The sequence below is a fragment of the Leucopleurus acutus genome, assembly GCF_964270905.1.
Source record: "Leucopleurus acutus genome assembly, chromosome: 19".
Taxonomy (NCBI): domain Eukaryota; kingdom Metazoa; phylum Chordata; class Mammalia; order Artiodactyla; family Delphinidae; genus Leucopleurus; species Leucopleurus acutus.
Genome location: NC_139161.1, coordinates 26,095,971 through 26,122,866, shown reverse-complemented (window position 1 = coordinate 26,122,866; position 26,896 = coordinate 26,095,971). Strand labels below are relative to the sequence as shown.

Genomic DNA, 26,896 nt, shown 5'->3' with positions numbered 1-26,896 from the left:
GATATCATACAGCATTTGTCTTTCTCTGTCTGACTTATTTCACTGAGCATAATGCCGTTGAAGTCCATCCATGTTGTTGCAAAGGGCAAAATTTCATTCTCTTTTATTGCTGAGTAATATTGCATCTTCTTTATCCATTCCTCTGTTGATGGACATTTAGGTTGCTTCCATGTCTTCACTATTGCAAACAGTGCTGCTATGAACATTGGGGTGCATGTATATTTCTGAATTAGTGTTTTCATAGTACGGTTTTTTAAAAGGACACAAATGAGGACAGAAATAACTAGAAATGCAAAGGGAGAAACTCAAACGAATGCTTTGCAAAACATGCATATACATATGTGACTTAAGAAGAATGTAGATAGAGAACATTTTCCTACACTCTCATTTTATTTAGGTACAACGGTCCTGGGAGCTATCCAGAAGCCAACCTGGTACTATTCAACTAATGGAACAACTGTTGTCTCCTTCCTTCAGCATAACTTGATACAGTAGGCACCTCCATCCTCCAGTAAGTGCCATCACAGGAACATACGCTCGGCTTCACAGCTTAGGTTTCTAGAAGGAAAGCAACTGCTAAATTGTCTAGTGGGCTTACCGTGAGTGTGGCGAGTGACATGAAGCCAATTAGGTTATTCCATACTTTATCGATGTCCTTCAGCAACTGCTGGAGTTTCTCACTGCACACTGCAGTGGCTTTTATCCCCAGCTCCACACGTTTGGTTACCCTGTACACCTCAACAACACCTGACAGGGTGAGAGAGGACAGAGTTAGGTGCTGGAAGTGTACAGAAAGAGTTGAGCAAGACACAACAGCCTTATTGCTAGCTGATATTCTAGGTGGAAACTGGGACTGTATCTGGACAGACATGAACTTACTATTCCTTGGGACTAACCAACTCTTAATGCTGCAGTATAAACTCATTGGTAAGAGCACAGACTCTAGAGGTACACTGCTTGGATTCAAGTCCCAACTCTGCCACTTAACTAGCTGTGTAACCTCAGGCAGGTTGCATAACCTCTCTGTGCTTCAGTTTCCTCATCTGTAAAATTGGGATAATAGTAGTACCTCCTCAAAGGATGGTTGAATTAAGGGATTAAATGGGTTAATACTGTAAAAGGCTGAGAACAGTAGGCATTAACCAAGTATTAGCTATTTTTTTTCTGGCTTCTTTATGAGTCCCTTCGTTTGAATTTGGGAAATACCATTAAACTCACTGAAAATAGGAATATTAACAGTTTAAAAGAATCGGAATGTCAATATCACTACACAGGCACACCTCGCTTTACTGCACTTCACTTTGCTGTGCTTTCTAGATATACGCTTTTTACAAATTGAAGGTTTGTGGCAACTGTGCATCAGGCAAGTCTATAAGCACCACTTTCCTGACAGCATTTGCTCACTGTGCATCTCTGTCACATTTTGGTAATCTCACAATATTTCTAACGTTTCCATTATTATCATATTTGCTATGGTGATCTGTGATCTTTGATGTTACTATTGTAGTTGTTTTAGGGCACCACAAACCACAAAGCATGTGTTCTGACTGCCTCACTGACCTGCTGTTCCTGTCCATCTCCTCCACAGGCCTCCCTATTCCCTGACACACAACAATATTGAAATTAGGCCAATTAATAACCCTACAATGGCCTCTAAGTGTTCACTGAAGAGTCTCACGTCTCTCACTTCAAATCAGAAAATATAAATGATTAAGCTTAGTGAGGAAGGCATGTCGAAAGCCAAGATGGGCCAAAAACTAGGCCTCTTGTGCCAGACAGTTAGCCAACTTTCGAATGCAAAGGAAAAGTTCTTGAAAGAAATCAAAAGCGCTACTCTAGTGAAAATAAGAATGATAAGAAAGCAAAACAGCCTTATTGCTGATATGGAGAAAGTTTTAGTGGTCTGGATAGAAGATCAAAGCAGCCACAACATTCCCTTAAGCCAAAGCCTAATCCAGAGCACGGCCGTAACTCTCTTCAATTCTGTGGAGGCTGAGAGAGGTGAGGAAGCTGCAGAAGAAAACAGTGTGAAGCCATCGGAGGCTGGTTCATGAAGGTTAAGGAAAGAAGCCATCTGCACAACCTAAAGTGCAAGGTGAAGAGCAAGTGCTGATGGAGAAGCTGCGGCAAGTCACCCGGAAGCTCTAGCTCAGATAATTAACAAAGGTGGCTACATTAAACGACAGACTTTCAGTGTAGATGAAACCACTTTCTATTGGAAGATGCCATCTAGGACTCTCGTAGCTAGTGAAGAGACGTCGATGCCTGGCTTCAAAGCCTCCAAGGACAGGCTGACTTTCTTGGTAGGAGCTAATGCAGCTGGTGACTTTAAGTTGAAGCCAATGCTCATTTACCATTCCAGAAATCCTAGGGCCATTAAGAATTACGCTACATCTACTGTGCCTGTGCTCTCTCTATAAATGGTACAATAAAGCCTGGATGACACACATCTGTTTACAACACGGTTTACTGAATATTTTAAGCCCACTGTTGAGGCCTAATGCTCAGAAAAAAAGATTCCTTTCAAAATATGGGTGCTCAGTGACATTGCATCTGGTCACCCAAGAACTCTGATAAAGATACCCAACAAGATTAATGTTTTCATGCCTGCTAAACACAGAACATCCTTTCTGCAGCCCATGGATCAAGGAATAATTTCAACTTTCAAGTCTCAGTCTTTAGGAAATACATTTTGTGAGGCTGTAGCTGCCACAGATGGTAACTCCTCTGATGGATCTGGGCAAAGTCAATTGAAAACCTTCTGGAAAGGATTCACCATTCTAGATGCCATTAAGAACATGTGTGATTCACGGGAAGAGGTCACAATATCAACATTAACAGGAATTTGGAAGAAGTTGCTTCCAATCCTCAGGGGTGACTTTGAGGGGTTCAAGACTTCAGTGGAGGAAGTAACTGCAGATGTGGTGGGAAGAGCAAGGGAATTAGAATTAGAAGGGGAGCCTGAAGATGTGACTGAATTGCTACAATCTCATGATGAAGCTTAACAATGAGGTATTGCTTCTTATGGATGAGCAAAGGAAACTGGTTTCTTGTGGTAGAATCTACTGGTGAAGACTGTTAAAATGACAACAAAGAATCTAGGATATTACATAAACTTAGTTGATGAAGCAACAGCAGGTTTTGAGAAGACTGACTCCAACACTAAAAGAAGTTCTCTGCTGGGCAAAATGCTTTCAAACAGCATTTTATAGTATATGGAAATGGTTCATGAAAGGAAGAGTCTATCAGTGCAGCAAACCTCACCGTCATCTTACGGCCCCCCCCGCAGCCTTCAGCAACCACCCCGATCAGTGAGCAGCCATCAACGTGGAGGCAAGAGCCTCCCCACCAGCAGAAGGATTATGACTCATGGAAGACTCAGATGATGGTTAGCAGTTTTTAGCAATAAAGTATTTTTAAATTAAGGTATGTACATTGTTTTTTTAGACATGATGCTATTGCACACTTAACAGACTACAGTAATAGTGTAAATATAATTTTTCTATGCACTGGGAAACCAAAAAATTCATGTGACTCGCTTTATTGAGATATATGCTTTTTTGAGATATATGCTTTATTGCGGTGGTCTGGAACCAAACCCGTGATATCTCCGAGGTCTGCCTGTAATTAAGAAGTATCTCACTCCTCTGAATGCCCAAAGATCTACAAAGTCTGTGGCTTCATGTATCTTTTATACACTTAACAGGACACAGAATGGTTCTTCTCCTGTGGTCGCTGAATTATGGCTGAATTCTTTCAGCAAGGATGAGGGTGCCAAGGTCTCCACATTCTAAGGACAGCTGCCAGACGTACCCCCAACCCCTCCACCAGCCGCTATAAGAGAGGACTGGAAGAATCCCAGGGGGTCTTCAGTGGTACATGCTCAGCCTCTGTACAGCACCACAGCTTGTCCTTCCTCCCCCAGGGGAAGGGCAGGAATCACAGCCCACTCTAAGCCAAGTGAGGGGGCTTCTCAGATGGTCTTCCACACTACAAAACTGGTAGAAGGAAGGACAGGCACCCCATTACCCGGTGAACATCTGTTTATGCAGCAGAACTGTGCCTGTCTGGGCAGGACAGCGGAACCAGAGCAAGGTGGCAGGAGGAAGGAGAGCTCACATCCCTTCGTAGCCACTCATGCAGCAAGTATTTGCGAGTGACCATTATGTGCCCGGCCCTAGTCTAGGTGCTGAAGACCCAGCAGTGAGCAAAGCGGACCCAAATCCTTTCCTTCTTGGAGGTTCGTTCTAGTGGAGGGAGACAGATAATAAGAACAGTAAGTAAAGCATTTAAGATATTAAAGGTGACAGGGCTAGGGAGAAAATCAAGCAGGGGAAGAGACAGGAAGTGCCAGGGTGGGGAGACACGACATGGCTTTGAGTAAGACAGGCCAGGAAGACCTCACTTAGAACATTTGAGTAAAGATCTGAAAAAGACTAGGGTCCAGTGCATGTGGCTCTGGCCACGGGACAAGCCTGAGCGTGGGGAGGAGAGGGCCACTGAAATGGACGGGGATTGAGATTTCATGTTGGACTGGCATGTCTGATAGCTGAAGGTGGCCAGGAAGTGAAGGAATCTGTGATGTCGGTGAGAGGTAGAAAGGAAGAATTCAACACAGCATGGTAAGAATTGATTGGAGACCCAGTGATTTAATTTTCTTTTTTAAACCAATAATTTAATTTTAATGCCTCATCTAGTTCAGACTCTTTGATAAACCAGTAATTTTACACTGTGTATAACAAGGACTGGGAAACCTGGCCCAAGAGACCCGAAGTCAAATAGTTGTTCCTGTCTGGGACTTAAGTGTCTTCTCTACAAATGCAGACGCTACTTAGTGAAGTCATATGTGGCTTGAGAGATCTAGATTAAGCTATGTAACATAGGGACAACTGAAAAGACTGCAAAGTGTCATGATTTTGGATAAGCAAAATATAAAAGCACATACCTAATAAGTATTCCATGCCTTGAGCTGACTGAATTACTTCTGTGCACACAGAACTACTACTGATTCCATTTAAGGTATCATTGGCCTTCTTAATGACCTACAAAGAAATGACATCACATCACCTTATGTAATCAGGAAAAGTCATTACAAATCAATTTACTATCAGTAGAAAACCCAGCAGAGAGCCAGGAGGTGTGGAAACACATGACTGATTGATGTATATAGAGGACTATGCTGAAACAAATCTGAGAATTTAATTTTGACACTGAAGAACCAATCCTTCATTTTTTTTGGAAGAGGAAAAATAGAGGTTCTTTAGCTTAAATATTATTTTAACTTGGGCAGAGATAATGATATCATTTTGTTATGTCTTAAACACAGTGACAGAAGAGGGCATGGTAGTTGAGTGAGCTGTGTCTACTATCATAGATGGGAAAGAAGCCTTGCTTAAGATGTGTGACTTTCCACACAGCTTCTCTTTGCGCAAGGCCATCGAGGCAGAGCTCTGCGAGTCTATCCAAATGAACCCAGAAGGCAAGATATGTACACAAGGGGCATTTCCGTACGTGTGAACATCACGAAAGTGAGAGACTCACCTCTAGGGCACTCCCTAGGCACCGCTGCCATTCATATGCATATCTCTCATTCTCCTGTGAATTTTATAAAAAGAACTGGGTCAAACCAGCAAGCCTGGAATCCTATTTGTTACTTCTGTCAGTTCAGAGTACTGAAGACTTTCCTGTGCATGAAAATCACTCTAGTCCAAGCGCAACTTATCTTTTTGAACCCACTAGTGACAATTTTTAATTCCTGATAAATGTAACTTCCAAGCACACGACTTGTAAATCTGAGGGAAATGTTTCTTCGTTGATTCCCTTTGTAAATGTTGCCTCATTTGTTCCACAGCGGAAGCTTCTTTAAAGGCACTCACCATATAGGTGCCTCGTACAAGGGCCAGTATCAAACCACGGCTTCCGGCCCCATGGCTTCCTGAGTGTGCGTGTGCGCGTGTGTGCCAGGGAGGGACGAGGAGCGCTAAGAGTGTTGGCTGGAGGAGGAAGGCAGCATGGGACTACGGCGCTGTGAACAGGAGCAGTGAGAGGACCCAGGACATCTGCCCTTTCTCCTCTATTTTGAGGCTTTACCATTCACTAAGATGATAAAGTCTACGTGCTCAAAAGGAACTCCATGAAACACCTGCCTGCCTGTGAGGTCCCAGGAATAGTTCCAGTTTTAGGGTCACTGACTACTTTCAGTGATGCCACATCTGGGAGGTACTTTCACCTGGGGCTAACGTCACCATTCTCTCACTGTAATTACGTATTTTACGTCTGGTGCTTTGTGACGCTCTGCCCCTGATTCCCCAAGTGAAAGCCGCAAGCCCTTTTTCTCAGGGCCCTCAGGGGCTCAGCCCCCTGCGGACGAGGAGCCCGCTCACCTCCACCTCTCCTGTCAGGTCTTTGTACTTGTCGCGGATGACGGGCAGGGCGGGCTTCTCGCTCAGTGTGTTGGAGCGGTCTCTGAAAGGCTGCTCCAGGGCCGGAGAAGGAGAAGAACGGCTTATTTCTTTATCACCAAGGCTCAGACTCCTCTTGTGCGATCCTGGGGGAAGTGGATGGCACAAAGGTTCTGATTACTCAGCTTAGTGCAAGCAGAGGTTCTTCCTTGCTAACACGACCCTCTCTTCTCAGATGTTTGTGTCAGGAGGCGTTCACACCCCTCATTCAGCCTGTCTGGCAAGCTACATGTTGAACGCTTTCATTTGTTCTCTCTTGCTTGAGTTCCTTGCCTTTAATTTTCTCCATTACGCTTCTCCGATCTATCATAATTCTTCCATAATTCTAAGTGCGGAATCACTGGAGTCTGGAGGGCTAAAGGGTCCTTCTAAGTATCAGTGCATAAGAGGTGTGTTGCTTCTCCAGCCATCAGTTAGGGATTTGTACCGACTTCCTCCATCTCTCCCAATCTAATGGAAATCAATGAGCCCTTCTGTCAGGATGCGATTAAAGCAAAAGAGGCAAACTTAAATGCTTTCAGAGGACAGGCAAGCAAAGTAAATGACTGAAGGTGGTCAGCTGGAGATGGAAGTGGTGGGGACTGCGACACTGGGGGGAGCACACCTCAGCTGTCAGAGGGGGATGTTGCTACTCAGCTCCAGCTGCCTGTCAAGAGGTGGGAATGTAGGCCTAGTACTGCCAGATGCTACAACTTTTCAAGAAAAGCTAGAGGGACTTCCCTGGTGGTCCAGTGCTTAAGACTCCATGCTCCCAATGCAGGGGGCTCGGGTTCGATCCCTGGTCAGGGAACTAAGATCCCACATGCTGCAACTAAGCCCGCGCACTCTAGGGCCTGTGCACGGCAACTTGAGAGCCACAATGAAGACCTAGCGCAGCCAAAAATAATTAATTAAAAAAAAAATAAGCTTACAAAAAAAAAAAGAAGAAAGAAAAGCTAGAAATCCAGATTGTGAAGTGTCATGATTTCTATGTATCTGCAGCTGCTTCACATATTAGAAAACCTTCCATGTGGGTCAAGCAAAACAGGTCTGCAGGCTGGATCCAGATGCACAGCTACCACGTTGCAGCCTCTGGATGAAAAGATATAGTCCATAGCCAGCGAACAAGAGCAGAACTAACTTGCCCACAAGGGGATCAAACCATTTCTCTGTCTTTTAACACGGCACACCTCTACCCCAAACAAGCGAAAGAACAACAGCCTGGGTGCTATGCTTATTTTTAGCCCCAAAAGCAGTTATCTGAGGGATACTGGTTTAATTTCAGTTCAGACTCAGGAAAACCCTCTTTTATAGCTATCTGTCATAGACTCTGATTTTAAACACTGGAAAACCTATTCCTGCTAGCCCAGGGACTAACTTCTTATTCTAAGAAAGAACATCTAACACTGCAGTGGAAGAAACCATGACGTAAAATCTATGTTGGAAGCCACTCACCTTGAACGGAAAGGTCAAAGGTTGCCAGCTCACTTTTGATCATTTCTTCACTGGATTTCATTTTGCCTTGTGAATTGGCCACTAAAAAGTCAAATTTGCTGATTTTGGGCTTTTCACTTTGAAACTCTCCAAAGTCATCTGCACATTCTTTGGGGGTGTCGTGAGAAGCGCTGCTGGGGGCTGGGCTTGGGCACGTGGCCTCTTGGCTCCGCTCAGCCGCAGGCAGGTCCTGTCTGGTGAAATCCCTGTAGTCCTCGCTCTTATATTCCTTTTGCTCACTGGCCTGTGGGATCACATCTTTAAAATTGGCAAAAGCCGGAAAGGTCGTCTCTGGAAGAGCATCCTCGCTTGTGAAGGTTGTGACTTTGGAGAGAGGTGTCATGGTGAGGTTTTCGGTACTGCCAAATGAAGTCTCTTTCTTTTGAAGAGCTGAGGCAGCTGAGGAGGCCCTGCTTCCTGCTGAGAGGACAAATGGAGAGAGTTTTCTGCCCTGAGAGGCATCATCCCTGTCTGACCAGTCATAGCTCGTAAGTGTGCTCACTGCAAAATTGCTACTGTAGGTTCCAAAAGCAGCACATTTTAAGTCCTCTACATCTGAAAGGGAAATAAGACCCCACAATTAGAGGCAAGCTCACCATTTAGGCAAAATGCCCTAAGCTCTGCAGAAGCAAAATGTCTAGCACTTTTGATTCATTTTATGCGATGTTGGAGTTAACTAAATTTAGAGCTTGTACTAAAATTAAAGAAGCTGGGCTGTAAAATCTGATCTTGAAAAACCCACATTAGCCTTGAGTTGGCATTTATATTTAGTAACAAAGAGCCATCTTCTTTGGATAGTACAATTCTTAAAAAAAAGATAGGAGGTTCATCCACCAATGTATATACAGTTTGATATAAGAATAGGGTCATTTAAAAAATGTCCGTTCACTTATGAACTTTAAAATGTATTCACAATATTCCCTGCCTAAAACAAGTCTCTTTCGTTTTGACTTTGCTGGAAAATGTTCCTTTATAACACGGCCATATGAAATGTACACGACAAACTAATTAGAAATTGACAATATCCCAAAACTAAAGTAAAAATAATGTTATTTAACTTTTAATCAGTTATTAGGAGTTTCTGTCTAGGCAAGGCCACATATGAGATTTTAATTGAGCAGTTACTTACCTAGTTGTTATTTTGGTCAATATGGACGTCATATTGCTGTGATGGAGTATGAGGAAAGAAAAATCAGTCTAAACTACTTTAATCACTAAAAAAATACAATCAAAGGTCTGGGTCCTCTTGGGCTCCTGTTTCTCCTTCAACTATGTGTAACCCCCTCATTTAAAAAAAAAAGGAAAAGAAAAGAAATGCTGCAGCAGAAGACTCATTTTACATGCTTAATATATCTTTAAATAATTTAAGAGGTGGCACAAAACAGCAGAAAGAATGTAGGTTTTTGATTCAGACAGACCTGGGTTCAACTCCCAGCTCTGCCACCTACCACTTGTGTGACACTAGGCAAGCTACTTAACATCTCTTAACTTCGGTTTGCTTATCTGTAAAAAGAGAAGACCATGCACTTGGAAGGGCTGTGTTATGACATTAATGATAACAAGTGTAAAGGGCCCAGCCCAGGGCCTGGTGAGCAACACAGCAATTACTATACAGCATAGTTGCCACCAGCCTCAATGTGGTATTTAGTTGCCTGCCTTAGGGCCTAAAATAGAATTGTTTCAAAGAAAAAATGAAAAGTCAACCCATCCCTTTAGTGGTCTTAGTAGGGAAAATTTCTTGCTCATTTTCATAAAGCAAAACCAGCTGACGCTGAGTAACACTGGTGTGGAGAAGCAACTTTCCAGCAGTGTTGTCCATTCAGTCTGGCTGAGAGGTGTTTGGTCTCGTTTTGGTCATTGTACACCAGGTAAGAAGGCCAAATGCAAGACTCTCTCTCTGACAACCACAAACATGGATTAAAGGAAAATGCTCAAAAGTTCTGTGACCCAGATTTTCGTAACACAGTCAACAGGTAAAGCAACACTGGGCTTTCATCTCTCTTACACGGCAATGTTGCATAGTTTATGAGAAGGAAGGGATTCCTGACATCGCTCCTCTAACAGTGCACCCCAAATAGCTCTCTCTCTCTCAACCCTATTAGGAAAAGGGCACTAACTGAATAATAAAAAAAAATGGAAAACCCGAGATTTACAGAGGGGCCAACCAGTGAAAAGCAGGTAACTGCCACAGAACAGCAGTATATTTTAAAATTCCGTAGGGCAAATGGTACCCTTCAAATTTAGCTTATTAAACAGGAGGGAAAAAAAGATTCAGGTGAAAAATGTACAGTTTAGAATGAATGAAACAAGACTTTAGGCAGAACACCCTCTTAGTCTCTGGCTGTAGTGTTTATTTTCCCCACTATTTAAAGGGATCAGAAGGTGCCCTGACTCAAATGAAGTGAAATTCTATCAGGAGGCAGATGCAGTTAAACACAAGATGAGTGAGTCTTCAAGGGGTACATTCAGAAGAATGTGTCAGAACATGAATTTTTTATTATTACATCCTACCAGAAAGCTCTTTGAAGAAGCTGTATTGTGAACTACTCCCAGAATCTCATCTACTAAAAAGGGTAGCAATTTTCCTAGAGACCAAAGATAAATTTAATAAAAAGTCAAGCTCTTGTTCAAGCATTACAACTAAGTTGCTATGGTAATAAAAAAGACCCTTTTGTGCAATTATGCAGCAAGAAAAAACAAGTTTTCTTTTTTTTTTTAAAAAAAACAAATGATTGTAATATAATCAGGCAAAAGGCATTATAAGCAATAAGGGAATACCTCAGTTGAAGACCTTTTAAGTATTTTTTATAACACTATAGGTCTTCAAGAAATGTTTCTTTTATTAAGAATGATAAACATAACATTTTGCCTTTTGGAACAACTCACAGAAATGACCAAATGAAAGATTAAAAAAGAAAAATTTTATATTTTATAAGATAATGAAGAGTAATGATACTGGATATATGAAAGTCAAGCCTCAAGGCTGATTTTTAAAATTTTACTTTTGCTTATTTACCAGCTATATAGTGTAAAAAAACAATTTACTAATAAGGAAGTACTGCTACTACATAAGGAACGTGAGAACACTGTATTCCTAAACCTTAGCATTTATAAGCAATATAAAAATACAGTTTTATTTCCTAGCATGGTGAATATTAGTTAACTGTTTTTTTTTTTTAAGTAAACCTTTTTTTTAGAAAAACGTGGTAAATCAGCTCACTGAGGGTAGATTAAACCAAGAAAATTCCTTATTTCCCATGTTAACCGTTCTATGTTTTCTAAGCAGTCAAATGATATGTATTATTGTATGATGGTCTTAAAAATAGTAAAGATTCTATAAGAGCCACAACATGAGTGATGGAAAAAATAATACGGAATAACCCACATTTTATTTTGCAATCACTGAAATTACTGTAGGTGGGTTTTCAATTTGATAGCTGAATTCTGAAAATTGCAAGAGAAAAAGGAAAAGAAAACAGAATGAATGCAACAAAAGGAACAGAGAATCACTGCTGTATTTCTGATTCTACTGGAAAACTCTTAGGCTGTGCTAGGTTGAACTGTAATTGCACACAGATAATACGCCAAATTGTGTGCTTTAATATATGTATTTGTTTGCAACCAGGAATGTCCTGTTACTAAGGCCAAAGGAATAAACTATACAATCTGTTTTCCATCATGGGTCTCAAATTAAGACATGGATTTCTTGCTTACACTGGCAAGTAACCCCATCAGTCTCTTCCATAACCTCTATTCATGTCCCTTCTGCACGGATGTTGTACGTGAAAACAAGGTATTTCTTGGAACAAAGAATGTGAGCTGCTGCTACAGGACACAGAAGGCCATACCGATTCCCATGGATCTTTTCTAAAGCTGTAAGCATATGTGCCCAGGTGATTAAGAGTTACTGGCTTTTGAGAAAGGCGTTTAGAAAAAGAAAAGAGATACATGTGCAAATTCCGCTGTTCCCTAGTGTTTTATATAGCAGTTAAATTGTTCATTGGCCTAAGGAATAAACAGCTTTTAATTTCCAATACTGATTGAATCCAAACTCTGTTTTACCAAAGCAAATCATGAAATATTTATACACTTAAACTTCTTTCCATTCCTGGCCTTATTCTACCTTCTGAAGTCAGTCATATTTACATTCTCTATTAACTACAGAACCTGGCCCGACTGTGTCCTCTAAGTATCAAACACCCTGACAGGTGTTGGTGAAGAAAACAGGAATGAAAGTGATCATAGTGTAAGAATGACAGGCCATAAAATGTTGCTGTATAATCGCCTTCCAGTGTTTCCTAATCTGCATAGAAACCTCCCATTCTTCATGTGTACTTACTCATATAAATCTATAGTTTAAATGTTGTCAGGCTATCAGTAAGCACGTGCAGGTTTCCAGGTCAGTGCTTTAAGTTCAATAAAGAAAAGTGGCAATCCTGTGGATATTTTCAGTCCAGAGGAGGCTGGAAGGCCACAGAATGGTGCCAAGACATACAGTGGGACATGGTCATCATTAAAAATCCCACAGAAAAAAATCAAATGAGCACAGAAGATGGCAATTACAACTAGAGCCTTGTGACCATGCAAAGGAGAGGGGAGCACCCAGAAGACCATACTATGCATATGACCCTATATAGCTAATGGGCCAACATTTTCCAAAACAACCTATGAAAAGCATTCAACTGATGGAAAAACAAAGCTGGAAACAGCTCTTTAAATATTAAATTGGTTTGATTCTTTGAGTTATTTTAGGATTTAGCCCAGCTTCTTTGATATTGCCAGAATCCCCTTCATGTTCATTAGCTACTTTTAAAAATCAGCAGGGATTTTAATGTGAAAAATAGAGTGACTGTAAGATATAAATACATTTGTATAATTTCTCAGGCACTGATGTGTGAAGTCAGGCACTAACCACATCTTACTTTACTTGGCACTGGGGTAAACAAAATGGTGTTTTTTGATTTGTTGGAACTTACAGAATACAGCCTTCAAGTCTTTACTGAAAGTTTATATTGTTATATGTATTATCAAAACTTCCTCCCTAAAAAGTAATATTACTCTGGAAACATTAATTGCTCAATTTGTGAATGCGATTATGTTTTATGCACAGGTATATTCATTTTCTGGAGCCTGCTTAAATGCAGAAAGGAGTTAAAATAAAGCAGTCCCAGATGGACCAATATAGCACTAAATAATTCCACTGACAGAGGAATTCCTTAGCCAAAGCCATCATGAGACTGGCACCAGAACATTCTAAAAGAAAGGCAACTGGTATTTTCACTAGATGGAGGCTACACCAAAATCTCTTTCTTCCAAATCAGTTAATACACAGCATAATTAAAACATAGTATGATTATACAAGGTTTCGCAAACCAAGTACTATTCACTTTCTAAAGAATTATGCTCTGGAAAACACGGTATTTTGAATGGCAGACCCAGCTTTTCTTAGTGTTAATCTAAATCCCAATATGCAACTTTTCTTTTTTCTCAAATGGCATAGTTCAGATACTGTAAGTCATCTCTCAGGAATCCTATTCAAAATCCTCACCTTCAACGGTTTAATTTCCTTTCTGACTCAAACTTTTAAAAAGAACAAAGAACCAAAGCATCAAAATATAAGGAAAGGGCTTCCCTGGTGGCGCAGTGGTTGAGAGTCCGCCTGCCGATGCAGGGGACACGGGTTCGTGCCCCGGTACGGGAAGATCCCACATACCGCGGAGCGGCTGGGCCCGTGAGCCATGGCCGCTGAGCCTTCGCGTCCGGAGCCTGTGCTCCGCAACGGGAGAGGCCACAACTGAGAGGCCCACGTACCGCAAAAAAAAAAAAAAAAAAAAAAAAAAAAAATATATATATATATATATATATGGAAAAAAATTTAAACAATGGAAACAACTCCCTTTCCCAAGGTTTTTCACTATTATTATACTCTAAAATAGAAAAAAAATTTCCAAATTTGGCCTACTCTTGCAGCTAACTTTTGTGGGTCTTTCTAAAATTGTTTTCTTAAAAATGAAAAGAGCTAAGAACTTGCTTTACGGACTAAGTTTAAAAAGACCAAGGGTGGCTTCATACTACATTCTGAAGCTGGAAAGATAACATGCTCTACAATAAGTGGATGGAGTGCCCAACTTCAAACTCAATCAAATTCAGTCCTGGAGACTCCCTGGTATTAACAATAAACACTTTTCATTACAGAGATTATCAATCTAAATTCAGTTAACATTTACTCTGCTCAGAAGTTCATCTCAATACCATTCGATAATTTATTTTAAATTAAATTTATATATACCTAGTTATTAATAGATATGGCCCTTTCCCCAACACTAAACTCTTAGATCTTCCCCTTCTCGTCACAGTATAATTCCTAGTGGAGACAGGCTCTGTGATGTTTACTAAGCAATAAAATCTTCACTAGAAGTAAGGAATAAAATTTCTCTCTATTACGTAAAGTAATGTAAGGTTTACACTTATCTTTTAAAACGTTTTAACTTCCATTTTAATCCAGTGCCATGTTAAAAATTTATATCCGTGGAATTATAAGGGGAAAAGGCTAAAATGTACCAATAACTTTCTTAGGAGAAAGGTGTTTGAAGAAACAAAATAAAAGGGAAAAAGCCCTCTAACCACAGGAGGGTTTAAACTTGATACTAACCAGGTATTTCTTTGGTCTAACCCTGGAAAAGTACAAATTACACACATCCCCACACTTTCAAAATGTGTGAAAGAATTATTTATTAACGTTAAGACTTACAGATCACAAAGGAGAGTGGTACAGAAGAGCTGGGAAAAAAGTCATCAGAATAAGCATGCAGATCGGTATTTGCAGAGGAATATACCAAAGCAAGTTTGAAAAGGCACATTCACACAGAAAATGTCTAAATTGAAAAAAAGACATCAGAAAAGCAGCCAAAAAATAATAATAAAGCGCTGATTAAAATACAAAGATTTTCAATGTCAAAGAAGAGCTACTTTACAGGTACGTAGGTAGGCAGGTAGCTACAGAAGCCTTGCTAACCCTTTGAGAGTGTCACAAATGAGGGGCAGCTCTTGCTGCCAACGAAACCAGATGATCTTAATGACTGCACATCAAGATGCTTTAGTGCTGAGAGATTCAATTTAGAGGGGGGACAAAAGCAGCCTAGTTGAAATTATATGCAGCAAAGGCTCAAAGGGTTAAATGTAATAATACGCAGAGAAATCAGGCAATGTTATTAGTGTTATCTACCCTCCATACAAAGAATTATAGCAAGAGTTAAAAGAGACAGTATCCCCTTCAGAGTCGAGTTAGGGTTTCTAAACAGGATTAAGGTCCAGAGATGATAATCTGCTACGTTTTATTCTCTCTTCATCAGCCCACTTCTTATTTCTCCAACAAAAAGTACCCTTAACCCTCAAACTAAGAGAGCAAGAGATACTGTGTGCCAACATGAGGATAAAGAAAAACCAAGTTGCACTGGAGAAGTCCCTGCCATTTACCCTCTTCAATACATTCACGCAGCAGTTTTGCTCAAGAACGATATAGCTCATTGGTCAGACATCAACCCCTTTTAACAACCACTCTAAAGGGATACTGCTCCTTTCGGACAGGAGGTTTACAGATCAAAAGGAGGGAACAATCCTCTTTTAAGAATATCCTCAAACTGAAGAAACTTGGCTTGAACGTTACAGGTTCCAAGCTGGGAATGTTCCAAACATACATAAAAGGACATGAGCACAGAAGATTATTTTAACAGGTCAATCAGAACAAGCTCAGTCACGAAACCAATCTCCCCTCCCCAAATGGAAAAAAAAAAAAGAAAAGACACCCTCCCAAACGCAGATTAGACTCGTCTCACAAAGAAATCTAGTTTGGCACTGTGAAAGAATATAGATTCACTTTCAGAAAAATAGCTTCTAATTAATAACTTCAGAGCCCAAAAGGCTAGTATACATGTTATGAGATTTTAAAATAAAAAGCCAGTATTATTGTTCAGAAAATGGAGCACTTTGCAACCAACTGCTGTAGCTCAAGCAGCTCATACAAAAAAGAAACAAAATCACTCTAGCAAACAAACAGCGGCAAAATAAATAAATAAATAAATAAAGGAAAACATTTGAAGAAGGGTACATTAGAAAAAGAAGTAGACAGTCGGGGCACAAGGAGTCCTGCAGACAGCCCACTGCACTTGGCAAGTAGCCTGTGGAACACGTCACTCCTCCGATACCTTGCTCCCAATTCAGCACCCTGTTTAAGAAGACCTCTAACATCTCAATAGCCAAAGGATGGATGCAATTTTGTTTTCTGACTTACCAAATTGATATATGCAAAAGCCGCCATACTTTACTATTTCTTCCTGAATCTGTAAACTTGGGAGTGTCTTATGTGTCCCTCTCTAGTTAAACGACAAGGAACCCTTCGTACGCATAATGCATTTTCTGGAATAATACAGTAATGCTGAGATATTTCTCATTATTAAAGGCCACAAAATAGGTTTATCTTTCTATATACATATCAAAGAACAAAACAAAATAAAAACTAGGACACTTGGGAATCTAGTTTTTCTGACAGGAATTTGGACTAGAGAATCAACTGCTACATGTAAATCCACATGGAATTTAAAGAGGGCTCTGTTCTAAGATGTTTTCAAACATTTTATGAGAAAGTTAGTAGTTACCCTATCTACCATCTACAGTTGTGTTACAATTTACTACCTCCAGTAATAGCGTTAACACTGAAAACCGTACCTCAATTCCACTAACAACTCCTGCCCTCCTCCTTGCCAGACCCTGGCACACAGGGCATCCAGGTACAAGCTCTTGCCCTCTTCTCTTATAGGGATGTGGCAAAACTGCAGTATAACTGGCTAGACATTGTTACTTTCTTGGTCTAACAAGAGTCGGTTTCTATAAACCAAACAGAATACTCTATTGGCAGCTGCCAAATATACCCAAGAGAAGAAAAAAGGAGAAGGAAACATTGACTTCACTCACAGAAATGGAGGAACGTTACTGACACTGCAAAAGTCTTTATAAAATTTCTGGCAATGTGTGGCTCATTCAGCAGTGGATTTTGATGTGCCTCAGACACCAAGTTGGTGTTAGATTTCAAATGTAAAAATATCTTAGCTATCCAGTCTAAGTTTCATTGTATTCATGGTATCCACATATCCAAGTATCCACAGAATCCAATTCAACACTGCTTTAAGGGGATTGGCAATGAAGAGGTTAATTATTAGACATTCATAAGGGTTAAGAGCCAGAGCCTTCCTCTTCTGTAAATCAACACCCACCGAACCATCTTTGAGATCTATATCACCATCACCAGAGCAATCTCACCAATTCCTCACCTGCAGCAGGAGGATGCTGGCCACTAACTGTTGGTAAATCCAAAGAGCTATCAGACATGACATGCTTAAGATCTCCTCCCACATCAGCCAGTTTCATGTCAAACTGAACAGAGAGTGCATCTTCAGAGTCCTCCTTGCCAGCACTGCTGCCACCAATGGAAGGGAGATCCAAGGACTTCACCGAAGCAGAGTCTTCTTTGGTGTGTCTGAAAGCCACTGCTTTCTCTCCCAGGGATTTGTCCGAGCTCATGGAAGAAAATTTACTGGAGTGGAAGTCAGCGAAATCATCATCGCTCTTTCCTGAAGGAGTGTTATCTTTCAGCTCTTCAACACCTAGGCCCGATCCTTCCAGAGAGAGCTGTCTGAAGACATCGTATTTGGTAGACGCAGCGGCAGAGCTCTGTCCGTTCTTCACTGTGCTGCTCACGCTGCTGCTTAGAGGAACCGGACTACTTTCCTCTTTAAGGGCCTCATATTTGTCATCTGCCTTTTGCTCAGATGAAACAGAACTATTACTGAAAGCCATAAAATCTGCAAAGTCATCCTGCTCCCCAACAGATGCTGGACTAGAATATTCCCCAAAAAGGTTGAATTCTCCAAAATCATCAGCCAAACTAGAAGTTTTAGTTGACGCCAATGTCGTCACAGGTGCCACAGATCCCGTAAGCTGGGGTCGTGAGGAAACAGATTTTGATGCACTGAATGCAACTGAAAAGGACAATGGTTTCTCGCTGCTGCAAGTAACTGAGGAAAACATATCTAGGTCTGCTAAGTTCAGAGGATTTTTCACTTGTGTTTGTGGTTTCTGTTGGATAGCTCCTGAGGGGAAGGCTGCCGGAAAAGGTTTGTCTTTTGCTGGTGGCTCTAGTGGTGAGATACTATCGGCGGTTTTAAAATCGGTGAAACCATCATCATTTCCCGCAGATCTGAATTCTGCAAAGTTTTCTCCTGCAAGAAAAAACACAACCAAATACAAAAGAATGCTGAGCTAAAATCCCATGATCCATATTAAAGTACAAGCATATTACAGACGTTTCCCTCACTGGCTTCACATTATTTAACCACAGTTTAATAATATCCCTACCAAATATCCCTTTTGTTTCCACACTGAAGGCTAGTGATAGGGAAATAAATAAAAATCAAACTGAGCACACGTATCACACGATTTTCATTTGCTCATTTCAGTGTGATATGATATGTGACATGATATGTCTGTGCCAGAGCCTTCAGCTGTCCAAAAGCATTGCTCCAAGGATGTTTTCTCACTATTGCTAGCCAGCGAAGCATACAGGAGAATAAGAAATAGGCGCTGGACAGTGGTTTAAGAATCCGCCTGCCAACGCAGAGGACATGGGTTTGAGCCCTGGTCTGGGAAGATCCCACATGCCGCAGAGCAACTAAGTCCGTTTGCCACAACTACTGAGGCTGCGCTCTAAGCCCGTTCGCCACAACTGCTGAGCCTGCACACCACAACTGCTGAAGCCCATGCACCTAGAGCCTGTGCTCTGCAACAAAGAGAAGCCACCACAATGAGAAGCACTTGCACCGCAACGAAGAGTAGCCCCTGCTCGCCGCAACTAGGGAAAGCCTGTGCTCAGCAATGAAGACCCAACGCAGCCAAAAATAAATAAATTAAATAAATAAATTAAAAAAAAAAGGAAATAGGCGCTGGAGGTTCCTGAAGAGAGGCATATTAAAACACATAGTGGCCCTTTAAAGATAAAATGTGTTACATGGTAATCAATCAGAAAAAAAATATCACAGGTACCAATGAAGTATTATGAAAAATCCTGAATCTAATATTTAAGATGTACAAGACTCTGCTCAGCTAGGCACTTAAGCTTATGGTTAGATACTATGTGGTTTTGCTCAAGTATACTGAGGCATTAATTTGAAGGGATTTGATGAAAAATTCTGAAAAGGCTTCTGCTTATTTGCAAAGCATTCTTGCTAAGGGCACATTATAAAGTAGTTCCCCCCACACTTTCCAACAAATAAGCTGAATCTTACCCAAAAAATCCATGAGTACTTGGGCTCTTCTTGAAATCAGCAATCTCACTGTACCAATCAGCACTTATTCTTATTTATTACAATTCAAAGGGATTTGAATACCAATTCCATTATTAAAAATTTTGAGGGGACTTCCCTGGTGTTGCAGTGGTTAAGAATACGCCTGCTAATGCAGGGACACAGGTTCAAGCCCTGGTCTAGGAAGATCCCACATGCTGTGGAGCAACTAAGCCCGTGTGCCACAACTACCGAGCCCACATGCCACAACTACTGAAGCCCGCGCACCTACAGCCCGTGCTCCACAACAAGAGAAGCCACCGCAATGAGAAGCCTGCGCACCACAACGAAGAGTAGCCCCTGCTTGCCACAACTAGAGAAAACCCACGTGCAGCAATGAAGACCCAACACAGCCATAAATAAATAAATAAATAAAAAATAAGTTTTTAAAAAAATTTTGAGGATCGGATTTAAACTTTAGTTTATATTGTGCTACTCTTTAGCACAATATAATATAAGGATGGGGTTACTGACAGCATTTTTTAAATTAGTTTTTTAGTTAGAGAAAATAGGTACTAAGGTATTTCTCATAAATAATTAAATAGATGCAGTTAGATACTGATAAAAAGCTGGGCCCATGGTTCTTAATAGGGTTTCTATTCTTTATTATCACAATAATTTTATCACTCATAGGCATAAGGTTAGGACACAGATGATCTCAGTTTTTGAATAGTGCCTGACCGTCTTCCATAAAATCCACTAGGTTATACCAGATAATGAAAACCAGAGATAAACCAAATATAAATATAGCTATACTAACATCACTTATTATTTAAAAATATGAATGCCATTTCTGGAGAGTTATAAATTAAAACACAAGCTTTAATTTCTTCATCCATTTTTTAAAATTCTACTTTTCCCTAAAAATGAGATATAGAAGCATATGAACTATAAAAATGTGTGTAAAACCAAAATATAATTCTGCAAATTGTCACTTAAATAATGCAGGCTTTAAATATATTGTGCTTATAACATGATATATATACTTTGATACATCATATGAAAAAAGCATGGGGGATTCCTTGGTGGCACAGTGGTTAAGAATCTGCCTGCCAGTGCAGGGGACATGGGTTTGAGCCCTGGTCTGGGAAGATCCCACATGACGCGGAGCAACTGGGCCCGTGTGCCACAACTACTGAGCCTGCGCTCTAGAGCTCACAAACCACAACTACTGAGCCTGCGTGCCTAGAGCCCATGCTCTGCAACAAGAGAAGCCACTGCAATGAGAAGTCAGTGCACAGCAACAACGAGTAGCTCCCGCTCGCCGGAACTAGAGAAAGACCGCCTGAAGCAATGAAGACCCAACACAGCCAAAAATAAATAAAATTAAAAATAAGTTTATAAAAAAAAAGAAAGAAAAAAGCATGGAAAATAATGGAAGCTTATTTTCCCCCTAATTTGAGCTACTTAACAAATTCACCAGCATAATTTATCAACACAGAGAAATCTATTTAATATTAGGGAAATTTTAGAAAGAGAAGAACAGCATTCAGAATTTCTGTATTTTATGTTTTTATACATACCACTAATAAAACTAAAGTCAATTTCACAAATTGACAGAAGCAGATGTAAAACTTTAAAAATCGCCCTAGAATTTTAGGCAAGTACATCACTGATAATATTTGTATTATTTGTGTAAATAAAAAGGTAATAAGCAGTCAATTTTGTCACAGCCTAAATTTTTGATGTGCTCCTTTAAAATATCTGTGAAACTGACAAGTTTTGCTTTGTTATTTTATAAAGGAAATCACCACAGCAAACTAAACTTACTGATGAATTGTAAACGTTTCCATTAGAAATGTAACCTGGGTGAAAGGGTTAAAAAGAAATAAAAATGGGTGGGTTTACATGTTCAAAAACACAGGGGCTTTTTGGGCAAATAAATTAGTTGCAGACACTGGAAGATTGCTTATCAGGAGGTACATTAAGCATATGACTTCATGGGTAGCTTTTCAGTCCACTTTTTTAAAGTTTTAAATTAATTAATTAATTTATTTTTGGCTGCGTTGGGTCTTCGTTGCTGCGTGGGCTTTCTAGTTGCGGTGAGTGGGGGCTACTCTTCGAAGCGGTGCGCGGGCTTCTCATTGCGGTGGCTTCTCTTGTTGTGGAGCACGGGCTCTAGGCATGTGGGCTTCAGTAGTTGTGGCATGCGGGCTCAGTAGTTGTGGCTCACAGGCTCAGTAGTTGTGGTGCACGGGCTTAGTTGCTTTGCGGCATGTGGGATCTTCCTGGACCAGGGCTTGAACCCATGTCCCCTGCATTGGCAGGCGGATTCTTAACCACTGTGCCACCAGGGAAGCCCTGTATTTTTAATGAGAGTAGAAAAAAATATATTCTCCTAAAATGAACAAAGTTGGCATCTCTCCCTGGAAAGCCTTAAAGGTAAGACAGGAATGAAAGTAAGCACACAACAATGCCAACAACCATCTGGGATTCTGTTCATAAACTACTGCAAAAGCAGGGCTAAGATGTGCTGCTTACATTTTGGTGGCACCATGGTGTTTCCCAGGAATAACATACATATCATACGATCACTAATACCAGAGTATATAAAGAACCCTGATATTAAACCATGCTCTTTACTCCAAACTTGCCTTGGCCCAAGAGTTGATAAAAGCATTGCTAGGAGTAAATGCCAAATTAACAAACCAGAAGTTCCTCTGGGGTTTATTTTTGTACTCATAGGACCTAATACAGGCACTGAGGAAGAAAGTTATTACATCCTAAAGGCTTGAATGAAACACAAGGAAACATTTCTAGAACCTAAGAGCTGTAAAAGATTGAGTATTTCTGGGCTTCCCTGGTGGCGCAATGGTTGAGAGTCCGCCTGCCGATGCAGGGGACACGGGTTCGTGCCCCGGTCCGGGAAGATCCCACATGCCGTGGAGCGGCTGGGCCCGTGAGTCATGGCCGCTGAGCCTGCGCATCTGGAGCCTGTGCTCCGCAACGGGAGAGGCCACAGCAGTGAGAGGCCCGTGGACCGCAAAAAAAATAAAAAAGAAAAGAAAAGAAGAAGAAGATTGAATATTTCTACAGATATTTAAGCAGTACACTTTCTATTTTAACTTTCACACATACACCTTACCTTTCCTGTAATTTCCCCCCACCTCCCCACACCCTCCCCATTGCTCGGAGAAAAGGGTTAGAACAAATGATTGTGGAAGGATGTTCCAAATTTGATTGTCCAATACAGAGAGGTAGAATGTGGTACTGTTTCCAGGAAGAACTCCTCAGTAGAGGATAAAAACTTCACAGCATGCGTGGGTAAGCTTTGAAGGACATCATTTGACCTATGGATTATCTAAATCCTACACATCAGGTTTCCAGTAGGATTCAGCCAAAAATATGACTTTACATATATGGCTCTCAAATTATCATTCTACATTCCCTTCTACTCTATTTAAGCCCTTCTGTCAGAGATAGGAACCACACAGGCACACAAAGCCCTCTGACTTCTACTCATTAAATTACAGCCAATTTTGAAAATCTTGAGATGTAAAAGACTGGCTGCTGCCTTTCGCACAGTCCACAGATTGCTGCACTGCCAACAGCTCAAGTCTTGTTTTGAGCATTAAAATAACCGAAAGTGGTCACAGGAGTCTAACTTGGCTTGAAGGCTTCCAGTGAAAGGGAATGCATTATCTTCAAAGGAAATTGCATTGATTTGGGGTTTGCCCTAAATATTAGAAAATAATTTTTCTAAATTATCAGTTATTTTATTATCTAATAACTGAACCACATTTTTCTTTCTTGTAATTTCCAGAGCTACAAAACGAAACAAAAACAACCACACAGTAAAATAAAAGAATGTTTGGGATGCTACTGAAAAAACCATAAAAGTCTCTTATTAAAAATTGAAATAATTTATCCATTTAAGGAAACAAAAACTTACCTAAAGGTTTACTCTCTGCTGTCTGTTCAAGTTCTCTGAAAGCACTATATTTATCACCAGGCTCTATGATGAAAAGACAGAAGCCCAATTAAGGTTAGGAACCTTAAGATCACAGCTCAAGGACATTCACCATAAAAGGTCACCACTAAAAACAAAAATTTACATTCATAGGTTCATGAATTTATGAACTGTTTTTACCTCTAAACGGAACAGTATTTTCAGAGGACTTGTCAGCTGCAATTCCTTTAAACACAGCATATTTATCCACTGAAGCTGATCCTTTAGTTCCAGGAAGTGGCATCAACAAAGAAGGGGCACTAAAAGGGAAGAAGAAATATTTCTTAATGACTAGAACATTGTCTCCTTACCTTGTCATCAAGGAAGAACTTAGAGTTAAAATGGCACACAGATAACCTAGTTAAAACTAATGGCTCCCTGCTTTAAAAGTTAGAAACTATATAGGTACACCACAAATGACAAAAAACAACATCTTTTTCCTTGAAAAAACATATATTGAAACAACACGCAAGCAATAATTCTTTTCTTGATTATGTGAAAAGGAGTCAGATCCACGCTGACCATCTATCTAATCATCTTTAAGCCATAAGAACCACTGGAATGGCATTAGAAATAGATTATTATAGAATGATGACTTCCTGTAATTTTAAATTTCGGTCCATAAAACTGTGAAAGTGAACTGCTCCAAGTACGTATACCCAATATTTTAAAGTAAATTATGTTAACCTTAATATATTCTCTAAAATGGGTTCAGAATGCAGAGGTGGAATAGTTAAGATAAAAATCTATTTATGAAATGCTGTTCAAGCCAAGATGTAAATTGTCCTTCTTTTGATCACACTGCATTGCTTAGTGGCAGAAGTTCCCACATCTGATAAGCAGCAGTAGAGTTAATACAATTTGCATTTTACGAGGATCACATCAGCAGTTCCAGAAGCTATCTTTGCAGCAAAACAACAATCACTTGAAAATTAGATAAAGATACTTTTGCCTGTGGACACATTTCCCTGCTGGATGGAAAAATAGTGTAATGAGTAGTATCTGTGTGGGTAATTCTTGGGCGGCTTAAACACAGACTACAAAAGCACTGCCTTTTTTTTCCCCCTTATCAGACCCAGGCAGCTCCCTGGAAGAACCACCTTTACATATGAATGACTACATTCCACTACTAGTTTGTGTCATTCAATACCATACACACAAGTTATATAAATGGATTTCTATTGAGTTCTTTGCCCTGGAGCAAAAATTTTCTACAGTCATTTAAATCTTCTTATCAGTGGCCTACAAGCAAGGTAAAAACCCTGCTCTTGCACATGCATGCTAATGGGCATCTGCAGTGCCTGGAGGACTTAGTGCTATCAAATATTATAATTTCACACCAATACCAAACAGCTGCTACATATTTGATCTGGACAAATAGGTCACTGTTTATACAGTATAGGTGGATTTCTAGAAGTTCCATAAGTAATTAAACTACAACACACTGAACAGAATGTTACACAGGAATAAAGGTAATTAATGTCTTAGGAAAAAACCACAAAGTTGAATGATCTATTTGTTTTTTCATGATCGCCAACGTTAGCTATGGCCCTTTAAAGTCCATGGTAAAATCTTCCACTAAATATGACATTTATTTGAATATTATTAATTTAAAAATTATTTTCAGAATTGGAAAAAAACCAGAGGCTCTTCAGAGTAATGTAGTACTGCTGAGTGAAGTCAACAAAATAAAATTCCATTCAAAAAACGCTATGACTCAGACTGTAATTTTATGCATATTACAAAGGAAGAATTCATTCCAGTTCTTTCCTTAAAGTTTTTATTAAAAAAAAACTGTAATCACCATCAAAGTGTTTATGCCAGTTATATAAAGTAGTTATCTGTTCCAAACATGCAAATGGTTATTTCTACTGTTTAATACTAACGAAAGGTACTCAGTGAGAGAGGCATACTGTTTTAAAATTTAAGAACCTGCATTCTATTGAAAGATGAGACTTTAGAGAATTTGGCCACAAAAAAGTGCTTTGCTTTTTCCCTAGTGTATCATTTGTGTTTTACAGTTACTTCACGTGGCTGTGGTAGGTGACTTTACTTAGTTGCTCAACCTGCTATACATCCATTTAAAAAGCAAAGAAAATAAACCAACTCAAAACTCCTACGCCTCAATCCTTTTCGAACTATTCTATCGTCAGCGCCCCATGACCGCTTTGTTTATTATACGAGGCTTCCCAGTGCCTGGCACACGGTAAGTATTTTCCAAATGGATAAATGAATGATGTTGCTCCCTTCCAGATGCCCTTTCATGCCAGCTCAAGTGCTATTCCTCCTTTGACTTTGACATCCAGTTCAACACCGAGTCCAACCAACTTCTCAGATACATACTTTTCAGTATCTGTAACTCTAAACCCAGGGTAACTCTCATAACCTCACAACAGGATTACCATGGAAGCTGCATTTATCCCATACCTAGTAGCAAAAATCACTTTCACCATGCCACTTATTTCCAAAATGCTTTACAGATTATGTCACAAATCATAAGGCATCCCATAACTGGTGCCTGCCCTTAACTAGTGTCATTTTTTCAGACTAACAATACTCTTGGCTCCAGCCTATTTTAACACCTTACTTGCCTTTTCATCTTCTCAAAAAAATAATGTCCATTTTTGCTTAAAAATACTGCTCAAAGTGGTCCTACCTATTTATATCATGATTTAACAAATATCCTTTTAAAATAACTCACAATATGGAATACAGATCATCATAAACTAGGGAATTCATTATACATGAACACACAAACTCACCACTGAAGGAGCAATTCTAAGACAGTTTTATTAGATAATATAAATACCCAGATAAAACTAACAATCTTTAGAGCAGAAACTGTGCTTTTTGCTTCTGTATTTCTAGTGCCTACCCCAGTGTCAGGCACACAGGAGATGCTATGTAAATGTTTCTGAATGAATAAAGAAACAATGAGTGTGGATACTTAGACATGAACAAAATGTTTTCATGCAAGAAAAGCACAGAAGTAGTCAAGCCAGAACTGAAGAAGAAAAATCTGCAAAGTATGGCTGTATATGAAAGTAAACTACTGGGTGGAGATAATGCCACACAAAATTGCTAATACCCCATATATCTCAGGTCTGGCCACCATCTTAAAACTTTCTATGCCCAAATTTTAATTTCATCTGCTGAAAGTTTTCTCCCTGAGGAATGAACCATCAATTTGTTAAATTTGGTTTGTAACCTTCATACTATAATATATTCATCCAACAAACCTTTATTAATTACATATTACAGGCTAAGTACTACATACAGAGACATGAAATACTGTCTTCAGGTACTTACAGCCTAGTGAGGGGAACAGTCAGGTAAACCAGTAATGGCAATTACGGCACAGATGTTCACAGGCTACCATGGCAGTAGAGAAGAAGAAGCCCTTAACTCATCTTAGAGGTGGGGACTGATGGAGTGCAGTTAGTAAATACTTCCTATAATGAACCGATTTTCGACATGGAACTAGAATTAACTATAGAGAGAATTTCAGATTGAAGAAAACAGAATGGAAAAGGCCAGAAGCTTGAAAGAGCATGGTCAGTTTGGTGGTTTACATGTGGCTGGAGGTAAGCTGTGGAGAAATGGCAACAGTCAAGAGGGTT

The 26,896-nt window shown here is 40.0% G+C and overlaps 1 protein-coding gene across 2 annotated transcripts in view; it reads right to left on the bottom strand.

The window, feature by feature from the left end:
- The window catches only part of SYNRG (synergin gamma), a gene marked incomplete at its 5' end in the record, with an annotated part of 92,850 nt that overhangs the window by 17,129 nt on the left and 48,825 nt on the right, over positions 1-26,896 (bottom strand). The window contains 9 exons of one of the 2 annotated variants that reach the window (XM_082861302.1): positions 599-747; positions 4,946-5,042; positions 5,542-5,595; positions 6,384-6,547; positions 7,896-8,489; positions 17,261-17,927; positions 18,051-18,208; positions 23,220-23,282; positions 23,418-23,536. In XM_082861302.1, coding sequence (XP_082717428.1) covers positions 599-747; positions 4,946-5,042; positions 5,542-5,595; positions 6,384-6,547; positions 7,896-8,489; positions 17,261-17,927; positions 18,051-18,208; positions 23,220-23,282; positions 23,418-23,536 — 2,065 coding nt within the window. Of the gene's footprint in view, positions 1-598; positions 748-4,945; positions 5,043-5,541; positions 5,596-6,383; positions 6,548-7,895; positions 8,490-17,260; positions 18,209-23,219; positions 23,283-23,417; positions 23,537-26,896 lie in introns of both variants that reach the window. The other variant, XM_082861301.1, reaches the window with a different exon arrangement.